At 40.9% G+C, this 15,793-nt stretch overlaps 3 protein-coding genes across 6 annotated transcripts; 1 reads left to right on the top strand and 2 right to left on the bottom strand.

The window, feature by feature from the left end:
- Positions 1-398: 398 nt before the first annotated feature.
- On the bottom strand, positions 399-4,033 carry arpc4l (actin related protein 2/3 complex, subunit 4, like). The gene is made up of 6 exons (XM_049016975.1): positions 3,944-4,033; positions 2,107-2,225; positions 1,876-1,987; positions 1,480-1,575; positions 1,146-1,316; positions 399-894 (listed from the first exon to the last, which is right to left on the bottom strand). The coding sequence occupies exons 1-6, from the start codon at positions 3,944-3,946 to the stop codon at positions 889-891; spliced, it is 507 nt and encodes a 168-aa protein (XP_048872932.1). The 5' UTR covers positions 3,947-4,033; the 3' UTR covers positions 399-888.
- A 283-nt stretch (positions 4,034-4,316) lies between these two features.
- tada3l (transcriptional adaptor 3 (NGG1 homolog, yeast)-like) lies at positions 4,317-13,351 on the top strand. Of its 4 annotated transcripts, none has more exons than XM_049016962.1 (9): positions 4,317-4,907; positions 5,541-5,768; positions 5,913-6,163; positions 6,660-6,765; positions 6,914-7,046; positions 8,216-8,319; positions 9,139-9,248; positions 11,755-11,946; positions 12,886-13,351. In XM_049016962.1, exons 2-9 carry the CDS (start codon positions 5,559-5,561, stop codon positions 13,076-13,078), a joined length of 1,299 nt encoding a protein of 432 aa, XP_048872919.1. In that variant the 5' UTR covers positions 4,317-4,907; positions 5,541-5,558; the 3' UTR covers positions 13,079-13,351. The 4 variants fall into 4 exon arrangements, with proteins under 4 accessions (XP_048872919.1, XP_048872918.1, XP_048872917.1 ...); XM_049016961.1 differs by having other exon boundaries at positions 4,321-4,899; XM_049016960.1 differs by lacking the exon at positions 4,317-4,907 and adding an exon at positions 4,922-5,252.
- A 491-nt stretch (positions 13,352-13,842) lies between these two features.
- LOC125744767 (histone H1.10-like) lies at positions 13,843-15,125 on the bottom strand. Its single transcript, XM_049016972.1, has one exon. The coding sequence runs from the start codon at positions 15,030-15,032 to the stop codon at positions 14,352-14,354; it is 681 nt and encodes a 226-aa protein (XP_048872929.1). The 5' UTR covers positions 15,033-15,125; the 3' UTR covers positions 13,843-14,351.
- Between the last annotated feature and the right edge of the window lie 668 nt (positions 15,126-15,793).

Here is a 15,793-nt window from a genome sequence, read left to right as displayed (position 1 = left end):
CCAAGAATTTTTTTCAACAGCCGCCACTGCATCATGCACATTATAATTTACTGTTAAAGATGGTAAAACTATGTGACCCGAGCAAATTTAAGTTGACTGCCCTGAATATGGAGTTTTTCCATATAAGGATGGCCCAAACAGATACTGCCATCACCGGTTTGTGGTACAGTATGTCATTTTTTGTAAATCGTTTGTCATATAATACAAATATCAGGTAGTGTATGTTATTCCATAGACTAACATGCCCAGTACAGCAAATTTGCGTTGCATACAGTGAGGCCAGACACTCCAGCATTTTTCTATTCAGCTTTTCTATTCCTCTAGTATATTTTTTTATGCCATATCAATTATATCATAGCTTCCCCAATTCAGAGAGACAAAAGAGCAACACACAAAGATACAAACAAGCAGTAATGGGTTTTAATTGTCATCATCAATAACATAATATTGTATCAATCACTTTATAATCTGTACTGAAATACAAGAAAGGTATTTTATGGACCTTGTTTTGAATGTTTTTAGTAACAAAAAAAATTTGTGTATAAAAAAAAACAAAACATTAAGTTACTGGAACAAAATTCTCAGCTTTTCCCTGCCCTCAGCAATATTGATTGAGTTAATTAAAGGACCCGCCCTAGTTTTGTTCTGAAGGCAGAAATGAATATGAGAATATTTATGTACAAATACCGATATTATTAAGTGCAGGGATGCCTAAGGACAGAGGCCATCCTCTCTTGGTCAGCTGGTCTCTTTATTGGTTTTCCTTGCCGATTCTGTGCCCCATAAGCACCTCTCTCTCTCTCATTTGGCCCCTAACCCATCCCCACCTTACAGGTAACCATGGTGATGGCCATGTTATGGGATCTGCATGTGGAAAGCCAGAATTCCTCAAAACTGCAAAGTGCAAAGAAGTGTTTGGTTACAAAATTGCATTTGTAACTTTTCTATGCAGTGAAAACTTGTTAAAAATGTCAACATTTGCATACAGTTTTAAAGGGGAGCCTAAACATCTCAGTTTTAGAGTTATGTAGGATTTTAAATGATATTTTGAACGTTATGCTGATAGTAATCATAGCTTCTTTGGTTTTGTGGATGGAATTATGCTTTGGTTCAGAGAATGGAGACAAGTATAAGGAGAGACTCACGTTTTTGAGGAATTCTTCTGCAACAATGCGGGCACGAGCGTTAACGGACAGTTTCATCTCACTGATCTCCTTGTCAATTTCCTCCATGAAGTGGATGACAAAGTCCACCAGCTTATGCTTGTACATCTGCTCCGTATGGAAGTTGGTGATGAGGAAGCTAATGTCGTAACCCTGTATAGAAAAGATCATCTCAAAGATATCCAATACGGCCTTCAGCAACTGGCCAAGCTTTTACTAATCTTTTTCATGCACTGCTCAGCGTTCCAGACCATTCTAATGGACATCCCTCTTCCCACACCCACCTGACCACCTCATTTCATGTTCTCTCTCTCACCTCCACAGGTTTCCTCCTCAAGATGAAAAAGTTCTCTGCTCTCATCATCATGAAGCGCATGAACTTGTGGCACAAAATCTTCTCAATCTCATCTGCCTGTTTGAGGAACGAACATCTCACTCATCGGGCTGCTCAGTCATAAAAATGATAAAATGCACCTCAGTCATGCAGGAGAGAACATCAGCGAGATCCAGGAGCATCAGTAGAAAAGTTCTGATATTTAACTGCCAGCAGCTGTGTTCTAATTAGTCTGATGAAACACCTCAGCCCCCAATTGCCCGCACTTGCAAAAAGTATTTTGAAGTGATCATTCTCATGGTAAACTGATGATCTGATGATTATTCTGATGATAAACATTGATTGGTGTGGACTGTGAACTGATGGTATCAGGCTAACCTGCTTAACAGCAATGCTGACACGGACAGAGTTGATGGACCCCTCGATCAGAACCTTCTCTTTTTCATTGCGGCTGATGATCACGGGCTGCAAGAGTAACTCCTTACTGCTCCTGAAGGCACAGGAAGAGAGCAGCAGCCGCAGTGGACGCATCAGACCTCTGACATTTGAGGTTAAGTTGAGATGAGCGAGGCTGAGTAAGCTCACGCCTACGTAAGTGCGATGACTTACCGGACCTCGACTTCTGGCTTATTGTGGCGCTCCACTACCTGAGAGGAGAAGTTCTCCAGACAGAGGGCCGCCTGCAATGTGGCACGCACGGCGTTCAGGTACGGACGTAGAGTCGCCGTCTGAGAAGACAATTGAGGATGGGGAGAACTTCAATACAATGGCAGCAAGTCATCATAACCTTGAGTATTAAAGGATCCCTGTACATTGAAACATGTCAGTCAATTGGTCTGTGTGATCATATTATGACACAACCAAAGGTTATTGGTCCAGAATGATGTAATGCTGTTGCAGGAAGTGAAAACATATTTGCTACCCCCAACCCCACCCCGAATAGACACAGAATGATAAAATAGCGGAGACATGCTGACACACAGGCCTCGGCGTGCTGCTGGAATTCCAGAAATGCCGTACTTTTATGCAGCAATGGAGAATCCTTTCAAATGTATTGCTGCTCTTCTCCTTTCAACACCCCAAACAAAACCTATGCATTTTAGCATTTATGCTGTAAGTGTTAATGGACAGAGCTATTAAGAGGTCATGTCGGCTATGTGGTGATTTTCACCCACAAATAAAAACTTCGTCATTTGTGATGTGGATCATATAGCAGACATACTCTTTAAAGGTCTCTGTAAACTGTGGCTCTGGCTACATATCTGATACTGATAAAAGAGGAAGCACTGAACTCAAGGAGAAGTATGCACTCCACAAATATCAACTTCTTATTAGGCACAACTGACATGAATTTCTGCTTTTTTTTGGTAATATTACTAACAGCTATAAGTCATTTCCTTAAACATGTTTCTTAGAAGATGGCGTGAATGCACGGCATATCTATACCTGACTGGGCTCTCAACCTCAATATCAATGATAGCACGTCCGCCAGCACTTTACATTTAACGCCTTAACATATTTCTCCTTCTACAATGGTGCAAATTAAAGAGTACTAACCAGAATGTCGTCCTTACCAGCCAATAAAACAATCAATGTGAATAACTCATGCACGAGGTGGCACGCTTACATTTACATTTACAGTGAGGAAACATTGTATGTTAATACTTCTCTTCAGGGATAAACCATTATGACACCAAACTGATACGCTGCAATACTTCCAGGTTCGTTTTGTCAATAACCGAATGACCTTAACTCTGCAGGTTTGCTACGCTTAGGTCTAAACAATATGAGACACTCGAAAGGAGACATAACTGCTGTGCAAACCTAGTAGGTCTTCACTAGATATGTCCAGTGTTATTTTATCATGAAATACAGGAAACTGACCATGATTGCAGGTATAAAATATTATAAAGAAGGTCCGTGGTAGCTAATTGTTTATTCTGCGTGCAACTAGCTTCACATTTCTCCTGTGTTTCAAACATAAATTAGATCTCAGTGCCATTAGATCCAACTCGACAGCTGGCTTCCTAACAAATAGACCGGCAATCCGAGACTAGCAGGAAGCAGCCAATCTAACAACCGTGACGTCAATATTCCAGATGCATTACGACCCAGATTCCACAAATATCACCGAGGATTAGACTTCGATATGTTTATTTAGTGAATAAGCCATATTTCGTTATGAATAAGTCTGCAATCACATAGAATAGATCAATGCACATTGCAGGTTACTTTCTATCAGGGTGGGGATTTCAGCTTTCTCGTTCGGCTGGCTGTGCGAATGACTTCATACTACAACCAAGACTGTATCAGCAAGAAAAAACACAAGTACTGTGGATTCTATATGCAACGTGGCATTACAGACAACCAAGCATATGCGTCACGTTATCGTTAAATAATCTGTCACCTACATTGGCGATATTAAACAAATATTCAGTTTTCTTACCATTTCGCCGTGTCAAGAGTGAAAGAAGATGCAAGTGCACTCGCCACGCCTGCTCTTCCGTGAACGCTGTCCCACATAAGATTATACCACCTACGGCAAATAATGGGGAAATTTTATGTATGATTACAAAACATTTACACATTTAATAGTACACGACGTTATCAGCTGTCTTTATTTGGCATCTAATAAATTTTATAATAAGAAGAAGTTAAAAGTATGTTATCTATATTGTGTTCTACCTCGACATTAAAGCGTTTATACTACAGCCACCCCCTCCTTTTATTTCTTAATTCAGGGTTTCTACTCGAACCTGATAAAATACATACATTTTTTTGCTTATTAAAGCACAGTAGCCCATTTAAAAATAGTTATGTTGCGAAATATTTATAACTTAGTGTATTTCTTAATTCCCTTGCATTTTATAGCCTCAATTTCCATTCATATTACATCGGGTCGATAGTTTTTTCCTTATAAGGCAAAATGGGACGCTGAACTGTTCAGATAAATTTAGGGGAGTTGAGTTTACCACATAAGAAAACAGGCTTCTGTGCTGGAAGTAACAATGTTTAATTTCAGAAGAATAACCGAATCAGTACAGAGATACATCGTAACTAGCAATTCTTTGAGTTGTACTTATACTCTTTTTTATACATTTGCAGTACACATACTAAACATCCCTCTACGTTAGTATTTGCCACTATTGTATATTGCATACGAAAAAGCTTTAACGCGTACCAATAAGCTGGAGGACTGAACGAATTTTAAATACTATTCCATCATATAAGGCAGGGTTACTTAACGCATATAAGATCATGTAGTAATATATGTGCCATTAATGTGTAAAATCTGTGTAAGAATTTGATGTATTATTAAAAAAACAAGTGTACTTGAGCGTTTACTGGTTGTCCCCTTTCCTTCCTGATGGTACGGTCGATAATGGACACTGCAATCTGAAGGTAAATCGGTAGGCAGTTGTTTTGGTGTTTGTTTATTAATACGATATTTCTACGACCACGCTTGATGCACATTTTCACTTTGTGAATTAATGCATAGTTGGTGACAGACAGTTTTAATCCGTTGATTGCTTTACGTCAAGCGGAAGACCTCCTCTATGTAGTTAGCTAATGAGCTAACGAGTGGCTGCTTCAGTTGGAAGCTCACGGCGGCGCGTGTCGCGATACGTGCTGCCTCTGTATATAATAGCCCGTCGTCTTCTGCCATGGAAATACACGTGTTAAACTATAGAACGACCGGTATATTACATCTACTTCTGTTGGACCAGTTAAGGATGAAGTCCATAGTATCCATGGTAGCTAGCTTGCCACATTTTATGAACCCAAGTGCGTTAAAATCTATTATAAAATCTGCTAATTGTCAAGGAATTCTTCTTATTATTATTAGTGTTGTTGTTTTTGTTTAGCAAGATATATAATCAAGGGCGATTTTCAGACTTGTAAAGTGGGATCTCTTCATGGAACAGTGCAGGCAGACTAAGTACCAGTTTAATGGATACAACTGTGAATTCCTCTTGGAACATCAAGTAGGTTGAATGTGAATCCACTGTACTACAAGTGTGGTATATCTCTTGTTTTTGCAGCCCCTTTTTATCATCAGGATGAGTGAATTAAAAGATTGCCCGCCTCTTAAATATTATGATTTTAAGCCAGTTGAGCATGGCAAGCTTTGCCCACGGTACACAGCTGTCCTGAGCAGGTCAGACGACGATGGCATTGGAATCGAGGAGCTGGACACCTTGCAGCTTGAGCTGGAGACACTCTTGTCTTCTGCTAATCGCCGGCTTCGTGCTCTGGAGGAGCAGAGACAGGTAACCAGGGGAGAGAAGCTGTAAGAAATGGAAAAGGCATCCTAACTGTTAAAGGATTATTCTGTAAAACGACACATTAACGTAAAAAGTGGGAATTATTTAACTTTCAAGAGCTCTTCTCCAGTGCAGTTAATTTTTCCTTAGATCCTGACAGACTGGCAGGATAAAAAGGTGGACAAACGCTTCCTTAAGCCGGGGAAGGAAGCTGATCTCATGACCACGCCCCGCCACTCCAAGCCGAAGAAGCAGAAGCTGGATGGCAAAGGAAGCCATGGTCCTGGGCCTGGTCCCGGCCGGCCCAAATCCAAGAACTTGCAGCCCAAGATCCAGGAATATGAATTTAGCGAGGATCCACAGGATATACCCCGTAATCCCAAGAATGATGCCCCCAATCGGTCAGTGATATGTGCATCCAACTGCTGTGTGATGAATGATATGAACGGTGTATATATAATAGCTATTTCATACTATGCACAGTACCTTGTAGCTGAAATACTGTTTATTTTTCCTGTTTAACTCTCTCACATTGTTAACAGGAAGTGCTTACCTTATTTTAATAGGGTCAATACACAAGAAAAATTTATGAAGATTACTGCCAGTACGCTCGATCAGTGGTTCTCAAACTACGTGTCTGGAGACCCCCAATCTTGTGACCCCTTTCTTTCCTGATCCACTGATCTCGTAGCTGATGCTCTGTTTCAGAGGAACTCGCCTTCCCCCCCCCCCCCACTATTCCATTAGTGACACAAAGCCAATTCTGGAGTAAGGGGGGGTTCCAGACGGTTGCGACCCACATGTTTCAGAACCACTGTGAGGCACGCGTCTGTTTGTCGACATGTGATTGTGATTCTGGGCGTGCCTGTGGTCATGTCGAATGCTTGTACATGCCAGGTTCTGGGCGTCGGTGGAGCCATACTGTGCTGATATCACGAACGAGGAGATCAGAGTGTTGGAGGAACTGCTGAAGCCCCCCGAGGACGAGGCAGAATACTACAAGGTGCGGCACACGGGCCGCCGCTCCAGCACAGAGGCGCTGTTTTCAGCTCCACTGCACACACAAGAAAGGCATCATTCACGAAAGGGTGGAGTGCGTGCCAGGGGCAGTGCTAGCTGCTGGACCAATGAACAGTGGCGCTGTGTTGTAGGTACCGGCCCTGGGAAAGCATTACTCCCAACGCTGGGCTCAGGAAGACCTGCTGGAGGAGCAAAGGGACGGAGCCCGAGCCAATGAGAAGAAGAAAGGAGTTATGGGACCACTCTCTGAGCTGGATGCCAAGGGTAAGAGGGCTAGGAAGGGCTGGGAGCAGATGCTAACTGTACAGCTCCGGAAAAAAAAAACTAAGAGAAAATTAAGAGTTTCACTCATTTCCCAATTTATGGGTATGCTTCTGTACATACTTTTTTTTTTGTAAACTCCAACCTGGCTCTTCCCTGCTTCTCGTTGATGAAGGGCTTCTTCCTTGATTTATGGGTCTTCAGTCCTGCTTCTTGGAGCCTGTTTTAAATTGTCCTAGCAGTGCACTGCACACATACTTCATGTTTCCCATTCTTTTTTGAAGGTCACTTGAGGTCATCCTCTGATTTATGAGCCACTGCCAGATAAGTTGGTGGTCATCCACTGGCATTAGAAAGTTGCATCAGCCCTCTACCAAGCTGGTTTTTGGTTGTTCCCAGTGTCTCCCCAAACAGAGCCCACATACAGTGATTCTGAGACACTCATTGTATGTGAATTCTAAGCCATTCCAGTTAGTCTTTTCTTGGTGAAATGTTCTTGTTAAAGTGGCCAGCATGTGAATTTGTGCAGTTTTTTGCAGAATGTGTGCAGCCATTGAGCAAGCTGTAGATTGGATTCAATTTCTTTTCATATAGCACCTTACATGATGCAGTTTCCCCTAGACACTTACATAGAATGAATGGCAGTGCATTGTTAGTTCATAGTTAATAAATTGTTCATGATATAGGAAAAAGGGAAATATTCTTAATATTATAGAGGTACCAGAAACCCAATAGTAAGGGAAAAAACTCTGGTGTCCAAGGTTTGACTCTGCTCCACCCCAGTGGACATGTTAATGTTATAGAATTAAAAGCAAATTATACTTATGCTTTTATTAATGTTATGTGTCAACTGTGGTCAAAGCCTGTCTGTGAGCCAGTTTCCCGTGTATATCTCTGTAAGCTGGGAAATCACAGGCCACATCCACGCTGTTCCAGGAACTGTGAAAGAGGTGTTTTTGAAGTTTCATGTAATCGCACATAATAACATGATTATATGGCTGTAATGTATGGGATGCAGTTTTAGTCTCTTGTTCATTTGCCTCCTTTTCTGTTGAGAGGATGATGATGATAACTATGATCCTCATGAAGACTTCCTTCCATGTGGTTACTGTGGATGTGGAATATGGTGTATGTATGTGGTGGTGTATATGAATAAGGTGATGTTCTCCTAGATGTGGATGCACTTCTGAAGAAGTCAGAGTCCCAGCACGACCCACCTGAGGATGGCTGTCCCTTCGGTCCCCTCACACAACGCCTCCTTCAGGCTCTCGTGGAGGTTAGCAAATGGTCTTCAGTAAATTGTACAGAATGACACTTCAAGATTCGAGTTTTATTGCCATGCCTATTTGGAGAATACAATGAAGTTGCTGTATCCCAGAGCCTTTCTCATTATAAGAAAGTGCAATGCAAGACAGCAACAGCTCAGCAAGACAGTAGTGTACAGTGCAGTACAACAAATACTGCAACAGTGTTGGAATAGTACAAGATAACTGCAAAACCAATGGAATAATATTCAATTGAAGAATTTACAGTGTGGGGGGAGTATTTACAGGATTAAGTTGTAGCGTCACAGGGTTGTTGACTGTTCTACTTGCATGTGTCATGAAGCTGTCTCAGGCAAGTAGTGTGGGTGGAAATAATGATGGAGGTGATGCAAATGGATTGGAGCTGTGCATAGTCAAACTTAATGACTTTGAATATTCAGCACAGTTTCTAATTCACACTGTGGTAAGACTAAAGTGGTCTGTAGTATTATTTGTATAGCTTATAGCAGGTGCCGGTTCCTGGGTGCTGTGTGTTGGACATCAGTGTAGTTGTGTGTCATCACTGATATCTGCTGCAGTGTTATCAGTTTGACACGTGTATAGTGTGAACAGTACATTTTCTTTTACAGTTTATTGTATTTTTAATGATCTAACAGGAATTTTTTCCCTTCTATTGTAAGCCCCAGGGCCATGAAATTACATATTTTCAGATACTTTTCTAATTGTCATTTTTCTTGCATACCACCATACTGGCTCAACTTCGGTTACTGTAGAATTATTTAGGCTTTTTGTGAATACCCTCAAAATGCCTTTGATGTCATATCCAACAGGAGAACATCATCTCACCCATGGAGGACTCTCCAATTCCTGAAGTGTCAGGGAAGGACATGGGGAACGATGGTGCCAGCACTTCCCCGCGCAGCCAGGGCAAAGCTTTCAGGTAATGGAACAGATTTCTCTGTAGAACGTGTCAGTTAAAAAAAAAAAAAGCAAGTGTTTGAAAATGAAATGGAAATTTGTCCCTTTGTTTTGGTCTAGTAGGAGACTTGATATCCAGTAGAACCTAAAACCGTTTGTACCTGTCATTGGGTGCTTTTCCACCACACTAGGTACCATACTCTTGGTATTTTCAGAAAGTAGCAAAAGTGCGGTACTTCAAGGTGTTGCTTTTCCACTGGCGTAAAAACTGGCACCGGCTCCGATTGACATCCCAACGCATGGCGGTATTCTGAATTCTAAAAGTGGCTGAACTATATTATAGGGCTGCACAATGTGTGATATTAATACCAACACTGCATGTTATGCACATTCAATTCTTACATTGCTAGTCAGCTATATTAAGATCGGGCTTTTTCTTACCTTCAATTCTGTACAGACATTATAGCACAGAGAGTTTGTTTTGCTAAAACATTTTTACTCTGTCATAGGAAAAAACCTTAGCTAGTTTGCAATTTTAATTATTATTCCTTTTGTAGATTATCTGATACGTTTTTAAAATGCAGTTTAATGTTTACCTCGCTCTGCTTGTGCATGAGTGCTGCGTTCTGCCAGACAATTATGATCATTTTCATTCTTGCTGTTAAAATCACTCTGACAGGTTTGTAAGAAATTTATGAACTCCTTTTTGCTTTATAAATACTCCCATATTTCTTACAACAAAATCACATTACTATATTTACAACAAAAATAGCACAGCACGCTATATGCTGTCCTAGTATATTAAAGAAAATACTTTTTAAAATTTCTTGTCATACCATACTGATCTTTTTGCTGTATCTGTTCGTCCGACTAGATCGCAGTTAATGTTTTTTCTTTTTACTTTATCATTCTGATTCTGAGATCGTAACTGTTTTTAAGGCATAGTTTGCATTGTGTTTCAGCGGCAGGCTGTTTGCATAACCAATCGACAAGGAAAGCTTTTCAAGTCCCACCCCAAGGTACCAAAAAAAGTACCCCAACTTTTGGTACTGGAACTTGACCAGAAGTCAGTGGAAAAGAGAAAGTACCAAAAGTACCATACAAAAAGCACAGTACTTAATGCGGTACCCATTGATTAGCAGTGTAGGTTGTCTTTCAGTTTGCATGTCTGACTCCCAGTGGCTGTTTTGGGTATGACAAGTGTGATGGTTGTGCAGAGACTTGTTGAGTCTTGCTGTAAGCCAGGGATAGGCAACAGCGGCTTTTCTATCCTATCTGGTCTCTGATGAACCACAACTGATCTCAGGCAGATAGTAACTCTGCTGGATACTGGCAGTCAATGATCAGGGTTGACTGCCCTTGCTATAGGCAGTATGTTGAATCTTGGTGTAGGTAGTATTTTGCATTAGGCACCCTGGATTCTCTTTGGATTTCCCAGTGCTGGTCAGCAAAGAATCTATCGGGAAGTCTCCCAGCCATGTCTTGTTCTGTGCTCTGCCAAAACTGTACCCATGAGAATTTAATATTTTGAGCTAAGTGTTCAGCATATAAGAGATATTGAAGAATAACCAGTGTTGGTAGTAACGCGTTACAAAGTACGTGTTAGTATAATTCCACTACTGGCTGTATAATTCCACACTTGGCTGTAACAAGTAATTGAAATACCTTTTCAAATTAAATTATGCAATTAATAGTACTGAAATTTAAATGGGCTTATTATTCATTGCTGTTGTCTTGAGTGAAAACATTAATGGACAAATGCAGCCTATTCCATATTCTGTTTCTGATCTGCATTGGCATGATGTCTCTGCGATGCTTGAAAATCTATTGGCAAAGTATCCCTGTGTCACAAAGACATCGTTACTGAATATTGATTCGACATTCTCCTGATGTCTGTGCCATATATTTCAACAGCAACACGATGTGACATTTAGCTGTATACTGTTGTGTTTCCCCATTAGACTGTATATCCCACAACAGGGTTATACTACATATATTTATATACTATGTGTTTGATTTGTTCTGTACCCCACATGTAGGCATACTGTTCAAAACCATATACCGCACAAGCGATTTAACTGATTAAAAGTTATGATTTATTTTTAAAAAATAATAGACAACATGACAGAAACGGTAGCAATAGGCCAAACATTTATGATGAACTGATTAAAGCAAAATTATAGAAAAAAAATGCACTTGCAGAAACACACTAGTTTATGTAGTAATTTAAATATTGTTAATAGGCCTAAATGGAGCACAGTCCTTTAACAACGTTCCAATCTTAAGCCAATGTCCTGTCGAGGTCTCTGTGTGTGTATATATATATTATTCAGCAATCGAGGATTAAAGTACTCTCCAAGGAAAAATTGCAAAGACTTATCTGGAATTGGAAACACAATGCCCTGATAATTAAGTCCTGGTACTTAAATGAGCCTGTAGATCACGGTAAGCCTCTGCTCATTCTTAACACAGACTGTGGGACAGAAAGCTTAATGTCCCTCACCACCTCCATCTGTCCCTTCCCATAGTGTTCCACACACACGTTCATTGGAGGTCAGGATCAAGGAGGAGCTGGTCTCCCAGGGGCTCCTGGACACGGAAGAGCGACAGGGAGCCGGAGGCGACTCTGAGGACGAGGTTTTGGCCGAACTGCACAAGCGGCAGGCGGAGCTGAAGGCCCTCAGTGCACACAACCGCACTCGCAAGCAGGAGCTGCTTCGGTGAGCAACACGCTGATGACACTGCCGTGCCGTCTCCATTTTGGTCATGCTCACCTTTTGTTTTGTTTTTAAGGTACCCAGAGGAAATCCCATTAATACCCCCAGTATGGAGGAGTGGCAGGGCCAGTGTGGTAGCATTTACAGCAGTTTTGTTAAGATATAATTGAGATTTATATCATGAGTAAAAGGTAATTGTACATATGTGCAATTTTTTAAAATTGCGTAATTGGTACAGAGTAGTGCTGACAATGGTAAAGTACAGTCTATCCTGGTAAATCTCTCTCATAAAACATTACAAGCACTGTATGCTAATTTATAGTGTGTAGTTTTTAATTGCAGAATAACATTTAGTAATTGGAATATGGTGTGTGGTGAATAAATTTAGTTCAGTTTATTGCTTTCAGTGCATGCACATTTTATGGCACTGTAAATTTCTGCTAATATTGCTTGCTGAAATATGTAAAGTAATTGCCTGTTTTTCATTAACATGAGTATTTTTGTGTTTGCTATTGTTTATGTAGGGTGGGTAGCTCTGTTGCATCATATATTCATGATCAATGCCCCACTATATTTGTGGAGTTTACATGTTCCCTCTGTATTTGCATGGGTGTCCGCCAGATACTCCAGTTTCCTCTTGCCTTTGAAAGACATGCAGTTGGTTAAAATATATTGAATGGTGAATTGGCATCTCTAAATTGCCCATAGTGTGTGCCCTATGATGTAATGGCATGCAGACCATGGTGTACTGGATAAAGCATTGGAAGATGGGTCATGTAGGTTATTGGATTTTGTATTTAGAAAAAATGATTAAGGATAATAATTACCTACTAGTCCTTCTTTAAATTTTTTCCCTTTGGGTGATCTTTACCCATTTGTCCCTCCTAATGCTTTGTGTGAGAGAGGAGAGAGGGCCTGATCAGCATCTGTTGGCCACTACAGGTTGGCCAGGGAAGAGATGCGTAAACAGGAGCTGCGGCAGCGAGTCCGGGTCGCCGACAACGAGGTGATGGAAGCATTCCGTCGCATTATGGCTGCACGACAAAAGAAACGTACCCCCACTAAGAAGGAGAAGGACCAGGCCTGGAAGGCCCTGCGTGAGAGGGAGAGCATCCTGAAACTACTAGATGGTTAGAGGAGCTACTGAAAGGAGCAGAGTGTAGTTCAGCCTTCTAGAGAGTGATACTGAATGGTTTCTGCATTCTTTTTCAGTGGAGTTAGGACTCATTTAGACTTGTTATACTTGATATGGTAATCGAGGTAAACCAGCTGTTTCTTGTTGTAAAGTTTGTACTATGTGCTTGCTGTTGAATCCATGGACATCCACTTTATTTTAGTGTTTTTCAGTTGTCATTTATACATATGTACAAAATCAGATGTTTTAATAAAAAGAACTTTGTGTAAAGAATGCAGCATTGCTTTATAAAAATTACATTTCTGTAAGGTTTTAAATGGTTTAACCAATTTGAAGTTGGTTAATTATGCAACTATTTGCCGGATATAGAGACAGGAGATTGTCCTCTGATTTGTAAAAATATTGCAGATGGTACAGTAGACTCAGCAACGTTTTAAAGATTTTTTTTTTTTTTTTGAGGTCTGAGGGTAAATGCTTGGCATGCACGTAAAGGTTTACAGGAAATGTCATTTCTTAAGCGAGCAGGAAGCACGGAAGTAGACCCATGACTTCAAAATCGGAGCGTTTCTGCAACTGGCTAATGAACGTTTGGCCAGGGCGTTAAGAGTACCTTATTGGCTGCTTTGTATATCAACTCCAGTCTAATTAGCCAATTAGAGCACGAGATTTATGTCAATCACGAGCCAAAGTTAAGCGGAAATAGTGAGCAGCCCAGTGAGGAAACCGTAGTATTATCTGTTAAATTAATCGTAAAATTTAAGAAATTTTTCAACTTTAAGAATTTTATTAACACTTTAATGCACATGTAAGCCATAATCACAGAGACTGGAAAGAGCACAGCAGGACTTACACATGGTATATAAAGTTGGTTTCAGTATTTTTTAAAAACGTTCTTATGGTCCCGCCACATTTTAAGTTAACATATATTATTGAATTTCCCGAGGCATTATAAACTTTTCCCAATGAAGTAACATACACTTAATACCCTTAAATCCAACATACTCAGCTGGGCGCTACAAAAAGAACCGAAAAGCAATACAGTCTAATCATGACATCAGCTGTATGTTATGTTACCGAATAAGACATTAATAGGTAATTTACCCCTATTTCAAAAGACAAGTCACGAAACTTTCACAAAATGAAACAAAGCAAACGCGCGCAAAATAAACGTTTTCGGCTCTAAAACATATAGAATGGTAATGCAAGACATTGCCAGGTTAATGGCTACTGACACAAAAGTCGTAAAAAAATAAAAATCTCAAGTCCATGTTTTCTACTTTGACTCCTTCGGCGCCTTCTTGGCTTTGGGAACTTTGGGCACGGACGGCTTGGTGACCTTCTTCGGCTTCACTTTCTTGGCAGCGGTGGGCTTCTTGGCTGTTTTCTTTGGCTTTGCTGCTTTCTTGGGGGTTCCTGCAGGCGCGTCGGGCTGCTTCTTCTTCGCACTAGCCTTCGCCTTGCCTTTCTTCTCCGGTGGCTTTTTGCCTTTCTTCTCCGATGGCTTTTTGCCTTTCTTGACAGCTGCGGGGGCCTTCGAGCCTTTAGATGCGCTCTTCTTGTCGCCCGATTTCTCGAACTTCTTCTTGTTGATCTTGAAGGAGCCGTTGGCCCCGGTACCTTTCACTTGAATCAGAGAGTCGTTCAGTAGCAGTGCCTTGATGGAGTACCGCAAGTAGGTGCGACCGTTTTGCTGGTCGAACCAGCTCACTTTTTTGGCTTCGTTGTAAATCTTGACCAGTGAAGAGCCATTCCTCTCGGTCAGTTTACGGATAATGTCGATCACGAGCATACTGTATTTTCCAGGTTGATTCTTCTTTTTGCCAGACTTCTTCTTTTTAGCTGGTGTCCCAGACGCCGTTGCTTTCACCTTACCGGAGGAAGATTTCTTTTTGGGCTCTGTGGGAGTCTCATCAGAAGCCGCGACTGGCACTGTTTCTTGGGTGTCAGTGGCCATGGCTTAAATGTTATTGATGGAGCCTGTCAAACGCGACTTAGTTTAAATTTGAGTTGCGTAGTATGTGACACGCCTGTCGCGGCGCAAGAAATCTATATATCACTGATAAGCGGACGTGATTGGGAACAACAACACAGCTTTTCGCCGCGAGAATGAGGTTGTGTTTTTTGAAGTTTGTTTAAAACTAGTTTTCTCCCAAATGATACAATTATCTTACATATTTCGACGCCAGATATACAGACTGATCGATAGAATGTGTAGTGGTGCATTCGGTAAAACGATATGTTAGTAACTGCTAGTAAGAAAACAGAAATGAAAGAACACTCCCCAGATTTGTAGCTTTAAGTAGGATGGGGGGACCAAGTTCAAGAGAGAAAATTTTGGAAACTTGAAAGTATTCCTGCGTGCGCCTGTTTTACGTTTCCAAAGTCGTGAACTACCAATTTACTAGGACCAATTTCATTTTACAGAAGTGGCACATTATCGAAATATTTAATGTTTAGTTTATTTTAACTAGCACAGCAGACGCCCTCGCGTGGTAGCATGCAGAATATTAAGAGGTTTGCCGTTGCGTCACGCCTCAACATAACGTGGAATAGTCAAGACACTCAGAACACTTTCTTTCTCGAGTTACGTTTGCTACTTGTACTTATGCGTGTATACTCTCCAAATGTTTTTGTTTTCTGTAATGGGCCCGGCGTGTATACGAATTTAAACTATACATTGTAAATCTGAGTGCGACTGGCATTATTGGCCACATG

Source organism: Brienomyrus brachyistius, chromosome 6 (assembly GCF_023856365.1).
Source record: "Brienomyrus brachyistius isolate T26 chromosome 6, BBRACH_0.4, whole genome shotgun sequence".
Classification (NCBI taxonomy): Eukaryota; Metazoa; Chordata; class Actinopteri; order Osteoglossiformes; family Mormyridae; genus Brienomyrus; species Brienomyrus brachyistius.
The sequence above is the reverse complement of the archived record's forward strand: the minus strand, read 5'-3'. Positions and strand labels throughout refer to the sequence as shown.